Here is a 7964-nt window from a genome sequence, read left to right as displayed (position 1 = left end):
GTTTAATAAAAACAGACATGCCTGAATTCATGTGCAGACACTAATTGTAATCACAGGCCATCTATGATGGGTTGTAATTACTGCCAACAAAGCATTTTATAGCCAAATATTCAAGTATGTGTCTCCAGATATTTTTCATGTGATGAGGTATTTATAATTCTCAAGTTGTAGCATCCAATTAGTGTGCCCACCTGTACAACATCGTAGCCCAGCAGCCGCAGTTGCCTCTGTTTGATAGTTTCTTTTCCAAGCAGGTTGTGACTGTTTACCGAGAACCTTCTCTGGTCATCAATGCATAGTGCTATTCTGAAAAAGATGACTAGTACACATAACATGGTTTCAATAACAACTTTAATGTGCCTTTAACATAAAACTTTTCCACATCTGGGTTTTAAGGTTTTTAAAGGTGAAGTGAGGTCAAGGGATTTAGGGAGGGAGTTCCACAGAACAGGACTAAGGTGGTTGAAGATGGGGCATAGAGTAGGGTAAAACAAAACCAGAGTCAGAAGTGGGGCATGTAGGAAGGAGTGTAGGGCTGGGGGATATGGCGGAGATCTTTACAAGTACTGCATGTGTGGCGAGCAAAAATCTACAATAAAAAAAAACTTCCAGATCTACAGTTAAAATCCCTGCCTGTATTTTAAGCTTTAATATGTGACTTAGGTGATCTTAGAGTTATGCAGTGACTACCAGCTCACAAAGCTAATGGGCATCACACGATAGTGACTGCATTATCACATCTGACTTGTTATTTTGGGATGAACTATACATTAGTTTAGGCAGACCTTCCTAGAAATTGGTGATGTCCTTAAAGAAAAAACACTACCTGTACAGAATCTTAACATTTCTGTATAAACTAAATATAAAAATAGGCAGTATTTCTAAAGCTGAACACCAAAAAACTGAATTTGTACAAAATACTCAAATGGGATAGAGGAAATATAAAACTTGCTGTTAACATTACTGCTTTAATAATTGATATAGAAGAAAAACAGGAGGAGGCCATTCAGCCCCTTGAGTGTTCTGCCATTCAATTAGATCATGGCTGACCTGTAAAGACATTGGGCCAGAAATTCGTGAACGGGGCTTGCCGCGCGTGCAAGCCCCGTATATGCACTTACCCTGCGCTCCTGCCGATCAGCTCCAGGGACGCCTGGAATTGGTGTTTCAAACAGAAGAATCCCGGGCAGCGTATAACGTCACGCCGCCCAGGAGTGCAGCCAGCGCGAAGCCTGGAGCGTGCAGTGCAAGTGAGACACGCCCCCAATGTTTCTGTCAAGCTGCTAAGCATTTTTACATGCAAAGCAGCAGTTTAAATAGGTTTTTGGAAGTTTTTTGAAGATTTTGGTAACTTTTATAAACTTTTTAAAATGTTTACATTATTTTGAAGAATCTGAAGTAGTTTTAAACAGATTAAAGCAATTTAAAGACTTTTAAAAGCCCTAAAAGAATTTTTTAAATTCCATTTATTTATTTAGCAATGTCGTCATCATGCGTGTCTTCACACTGTTCCCTTTGGGGAACTGTATGAAGCGGTGGAAGGATTTATGGCCATGATTAACGCTCATTCCGTGACCGTAACCATCTTTGAACCAGCCATTAGGGCGGTTAGTCCTATGGCGGGAGGGTTTTACGGGCTCCCACAAGCTATACAAGGAGGGGGGGCCACCCACACCCACGGACGCAAATATCCCACTGGATGTCAACCCAGAATTTAGAGCCCGAGCTCTGACTCCACTTGCCGGGACTGTCTGGAGCGGGGTTCGAAACCCTACCCTGATCTGGCCCAGCGGCGGGGATCCTACCGCTATGCCAAAGGCCCAATCCGATTAGCAACGTGAAATGGCTGGAATGAGCACACTTCACGGCATTAAAAGAACTCACAATTGAACTGATGATGACCTCAGCAATCTCCTCAAGGAGGTGGAGGCGCAGCGCCTGCTCATCATTGGTAATGAGAAGTCAAAGGTGCCGCAAAAAGGGCAGATGATAGCTTGGTCTTTCAAGTGGCAGCATAGGGCTCCAGTCACGGGGAGGGAGAAGGCGCAGGAAACGTATGGGTGTCACCTTTTGTGCGGAGTGGGCCTTTTGCGTAGCAGTAAGCATCCCCGCCGCTGGGCCAGAAGGAGTAGGGTTTCGAACCCCACTCCAGACAGTCCCGGCAAGTGGAGTCGGAGCTCCAACTATAAATTCTGGGTGGACATCCAGCGGGATACTTGCGTCCGTGGGTGTGGGTGGCCCCCCCCCTCAGATGGGTTGTGGGAGCCCGTAAAACCCTCACGCCATAGGACTAACCGCCCTAATGGCTGGTTCAAAGATGGTTACGGTCACGGAATGAGCGTTAATCACGGCCATAAATCCTTCCACCACTTCATACAGTTCCCGAAAGGGAACAGTGTGAGGATACGTACGACGATGACCTCTTGCGCAATGCACCTCCTTGGACCCTCAGTCGCAGATGCGAGGGGGCAAATCGTGCAATTGTTAAATTTTTCATTTTATTGACATGTGAAATGTTGGACCAGTAATTCCCTTCCAAATGCGCGAGTACGGTCGGGGTACTTACGCGTCTGGCCGGAGGAAATGCCGGTTTTCAGCATGCACAGTGCATGTGGGGAAAACCGGCATTTCCTGTCCTCTGAACGAAGGGGTTCAGAGGCAGAACGCGTGCGACTGCACAGGCAGCGCGTGTGCAGTAAAATTCGCCGCTTTCATTCATTACAAGTCATTACAACTTACACATGAAAAAAGCATAGGTACAGTTGCTCCAGAGGCTGCGGAGGAAGATATTTCTTATCGTGGAGCTTCTGAAAGTATGTATGTCTGTATATATTCCTTTGCGTGTTATGTATATATTCCTTTACTTATGTGTATGAATGTATTATTTAATTATGACTTTCAGAGAAAGTAACTTATTGGAAAATCATAATTAAAAACATACATTCATACACATTAGTAAAGGAATATAAAACATACATACATATACGTAAAGGAATATATGTGGACATACATACATAACTCATTCTCACATTCCATTCACACAGCCACAATTGCTCCTTCTACCTACCGTTCTGAAAACCCTTTTTTTTTTTTTAAATTTAAACTTTAAAACTTACTTAAAATTTCTTAGAATAACTTCCCTCCCTTTCCCAAACAAAAATATTGCATTTCAGAAGCTCCACGATAAAATATATCTTCCTCCGCAGCCTTGGAACAACTTTACACCTGCTTTTTTCAAGTGTAACTTGTAAGGACTTACCCTCACTGAATCCATGAATGAAATCTACAAAGTTCACTGCGCAAGCGCAGCCTGTGCAGTCGCACGCGCTGTGCCTAGACCTCGGGTCTGGAAATGCCGGCGTTCCCCGCATGCGCTGTGCATGCTGAACGCCGGCATTTCCAACGGCCAGATGCGTGAGTACCCCGACCGTACTCACGCCTTTGGCCACGAATTTCTGGCCCATTCAGTAATGTGTAAATGCAGAGTACAGAAAAACAAATATATTTTTATAAGCAGTTGCTAAAGTGGACAGTGAATTAGTCTGCAGAATCTTTTTCAAAACCACACAAGTGCCATCTAGTGGTATAACTTGGTTTTACACTGATCTCCAAACTATTTCCACACACAGTGGTACACCAAACCTAGCTACTGTCTACACATCTACCACAGGGATGTAAAGCTTACTCAGAATATGACATTGGGCCATAATTTGCAGATGCTGTTAGAGTTGCCCTTGCCGTTTAGGTTTTTACGTGGCAAGTTGTTGAAAGTGTGAGCTGATAATGGCACAGCAAGGGAAACGGTATCTGGGACGGAGTGAACAGGGCAAGCAACTGTATATCTCCTTAACCAATCAGATTGAAGGATTGTGAAATAAACAGCACAAGGACTGAAGGAAGTGTATATTAAAGTGGGTGACTTCAATGTCAAATCGGGTACAGAAGAAAAGAAAGATTGGATTGAGACAATTTAAAAGAAAAATTTTAACTTGTACATTTTTTAAATCAACACAATACCTGAAGGAATGAGACTTCATATTTGTAATAGTTAAATTTCAGTGCCAGAGGTTGATTAGCAGTAATTAACACATCACATCGTTATAAAAAAGACGTGAGTTTAGTTCGGATCTACTGTGCAAATACAGCAACTTCACGCCTTTCACTGGTGAGGCAGACAGCGAGATGCTTTCTGGAATTCCAGGCTTACTACATCATAGAGCTTTGAAAATAGGTACCACATTGGCTTATTGCCAGTTCAGTATTTGGTGACTCATAAAGACTGCCAGCACTTTGTAGATTTTGGGGACATTTTTCTTATCACCTGGGCTTAGCTCAGGAAAATCAGGATTGCACACATGTAACAGAGCCTACCTAACTTTTCACCCATTTAAATTAATGGGTTGCATTTCAATATGCAATCGTCCCATCCAATTTTCTCTCTGTACTGTGCCCATCCTTTACACCCATGCGTATTGAGGCGAATCTGCCCTTTCATCTCCAATCTCGCTTGGCATCTTTGGGTATATACTGTCTGTCCCTTGGGATTTATTGATTTTCAGCACTATTAGTCTGTTTAAGACCTCCCTTCAAGTGATGTCAGTCATTAAATTTAGTTGCAGACACTCCAATGATTGGTGGCATGATGCTAGTAGTTTCTTTAGTGAATATTTCCAGTAGGTAACCATCTTGTATTTTAAGGCCATCCTCAGTTTTGAACCTGCTTACACCCTTAAAGGATCCCAATTCTTCTTTGACAACCCTCATTATTATCTGGAAGAATTTCTTACTGTTGTATTTGGCTTCTACAGCTCTGCTTATTTCTAGTTCCCCCTTTGCTCCTCTGACTTTTAAAACATTTTTTGTTGAAATTTCTATATTTTCCCCAGTGGTTTCCCTCACCTTTCTCCTTACAGGCTTTGTAGAGTTTGCTTTACTTCCATTGGGTCACTTGCCATTACCAAGTTGAGATCTGACTTGCATTTTGTGGTATGCCCAACAAAATAAGTCTGAAAACACTACATTACATTTACCAGCTCACATTCTAGACGAGCTGGGTATTTCAGTTTATATTAGGTTGGTTGAAATCCACCTTGAGTATGATCTTTCAACCCCTCCCCCTCCCACCACTAGTTTAAATCCTCATCCACTGTCCTTTTTATCCTTCTCTGGAATGGAAGGACATTTGTACCAATCATCATCGACAACCTGACATTTCCGTTTGAAATGCCATTATTGCTGATGACACCATCCTCTACAGAGTTAACTCCACAGCTGAAAGATGAGCAGCAATCAATAATTGCAGACCAATACAGACAGAACTGGACATGAGGACAAACAGTGTATTCTCTTCAACAATGAAAGGAACAAGTCTATAACGCCATTGAGCAAGATCAACTGATACTGTCTACATATCTTTGCTATGGAATGCAAACCCATTTGACTTGCATTCAGCCTGTTAGCTTGGTAACGATAATTGTGATTCAAGCTGATGCAAACAAATAGCAACACTGCCTGGAAAAGCTAGTGGAAAAATGGCAATCTAATAACCTAAATTTTCTAAATCGCATGGATGAAATGCTGCGGTCCTGGTAAACAGATTACACAGAAAGCCCATCTCTTGGACATCAATAGATCAGTGCAATCCAAATACCTGCAGACCAGTGAACTTGGTGAGTATAGCCTACTCAGATACACCTAGATTTTCAGAGGTTATAAGCACAAGAGATGCTAATACTTAAGCCAGTCGCCCAGGTTTATACCAAGACCACAAGAGCTACTCTAGTTGCATTGCAACACTATGGGGTAGAATTTTTGCAGGGGCTCTGCTTATCAGCCATAACTTTGACAGAGACCCTGAAGGAATGGAGTAAATGGCCATTTATGGTGTTTCTGCCAATTTTCCAGTGGAAATTCCAGGCATTTGTCAACCTACAAGTTGTGCATACCAGCAGCAAAACTTCATATGTCCATCTGTCATTATCACTGCTGGCATTTCAGTAATAGAAACTCAAACAGACTAAATAGGTCTTGAAAAGAAAAAGAAAAAGAGACCATAGCAGGGTAAACCTACCTGAGTTCACTTCTCTCCTGCCTGTATTAACTCTGCCAGAGTGTGTAATCAGCTGGAACATTGTCCCTTGTATGCAGAAAATGAAACATAGGACAAAATATGGTTGCTGGAGCACACATTAGGCTATAGGAAATCTACAACATTTCAGTTCCATCCCAGTACAATTTCCATCTCCCATTAATCATCATCAGGGATAATTTTAGGACAGGGCCTGGTCCTTTTTGCAGTTTTCCCCATTTGCACCCTATTGTTATGCCACCTACATCACTCCCTTGCTATGCTGCATTCTGACTGCTAAATAAATAAAAAAAATTCCCTGATGGACAACAGCCTCATCATTCATTCTAATTAACGTTCTCACCTCCTGAATACTTCTTCACGCCGGGAGGCAGGAAGCACATATCCTTCTTCATCCAGTTTTATCTCAGCATCTGATGAAGTGGAATAGATTTATTTTTCCCCCTGAAAAGTAAAACTAAACCAAGCTGTAAGCTTGTTCTTTCGAGCTGGTCAATACAATATTAAGAAGCAATGTAGTGGTGTAATATATTAGAGCTGCATAGCATATGGGAACATGTTGCTGAGCTCCCATATAGTTAGTAATAAAGGACAGCCACTGAGCAGAGGCTAAACACGTTCCTAAAGCAAGGAAAAGGGGGGTGCGGGATGCAGGGAGTGGTAATCACCACATTCTTCGAAATCTCTTTCTAACTGGTTACAGAGCAGTATTGGCAGAGGCCTGGGAGCAGGTCACCTGCCCATCCCCTCAGCTTGTATACAATTATGGGTGCAGCACAAACTAAAAGACAGGATAGAGAGAAAACATCCTGTATTTTTATTTCAAGAACACTGTACTGCTTACCAATAAAAAGTTAACATTACTGAAGGCCATATCTTAATACTGAAAGTAAATTTATTTCACCAGAAAAAAAACATTTTTTCAGACAAAAATGGGGGTAGCTGACCTTCGGTTTCATTATCTTTTTTCTGATATTTGTACACAAGAAAATTATTCAATTTTTTCAGACAAGTAGGAGGGGGTAGCAGACAACTTTTCTCAAATATATTTGTACTAGGGTATGATTTATAAGTGCTGGAAACGCAGAAAGCAGAAGCCTACACAAATGTATCAATAACACACAGTTCTACGCTGAACATCTATGCCCGTATTTTGCGATCCCTACGGGTGAGTACGAGCTGTGTACACACCCGTAGGGACATTGGAAATTCCGGTTTCAGGCATGCGTAGCGCATGCGCTGAAAACTGGCATTTCTGATCTGTCAAGAATCCTCTTGACATCGGACGCCTGCTCTGGAGAAGGGCCTCTGCGGGGGGGAGAGTTCCGTTTTCTGCAGAACCTCCGCCCGCTGAAAACACTTAAAAATCTTACGCCTGGTGAAAGCAGGTGTAAGGCCCGCTTTTACAAGCATAAGAGTTTAAAAAAGTAAAAAAAAAATGTTTTCACTCATTTATAATTTTTAAATACTTTTTAAAAAAGCTAAGTTTATTTTTAGCCCCGTAAAAACTTTAATTATTTTTTTCAAAAAATTAAAACTTTGTTTTAAAATATTTAATTTAATGTAATTTTAACTCATTTTAAAAACGTGATGGTTTTTTAAAATTTATTTAATGTTTTGATGTGTTTTTGGGGTGATCTCCATTCATATATTTGACAGGTCCATCTGTCAAAAGTATGAAGGGAGATCCCCTTCTCCTATTGGCTTGCCTGGCCCACGTGATCCCAGGGACACTTGTGAACTGCCTGCGCCCCTGGGATACGTGGGCTGTGGAGAGGCCCAGTATCCGAAGTTTCCGGACCTCGGGAGCCCTCAGGTAATAGCGTAGATTTTTTCCCGATATGAGGCATCCACACGCAGAAAGCCTCCTATCGGA

At 41.9% G+C, this 7964-nt stretch overlaps 1 protein-coding gene across 6 annotated transcripts in view; it reads right to left on the bottom strand.

Annotated features, from left to right (window-relative positions):
• fastkd3 (FAST kinase domains 3) overlaps positions 1-7964 on the bottom strand; it is a 34609-nt gene that overhangs the window by 1041 nt on the left and 25604 nt on the right. For 5 of the 6 annotated variants that reach the window (XM_085988252.1, XM_085988250.1, XM_085988249.1 and 2 more), the window contains exons 5-6: positions 6432-6501; positions 192-306 (exon numbers count right to left, since the gene is read on the bottom strand). In XM_085988252.1, the coding sequence (XP_085844378.1) occupies positions 192-306; positions 6432-6501 (185 nt within the window). Of the gene's footprint in view, positions 1-191; positions 307-6431; positions 6546-7964 lie in introns of those variants that run through there. The other variant, XR_015078424.1, reaches the window with a different exon arrangement.

The sequence above is a fragment of the Somniosus microcephalus genome, chromosome 5, assembly GCF_052327205.1.
Source record: "Somniosus microcephalus isolate GS21.2 chromosome 5, FLI_Smic_1.0, whole genome shotgun sequence".
NCBI lineage: Eukaryota > Metazoa > Chordata > Chondrichthyes > Squaliformes > Somniosidae > Somniosus > Somniosus microcephalus.
Note: the sequence above shows the minus strand (reverse complement) of the source record. Positions and strands in the feature narration are given on the sequence as shown.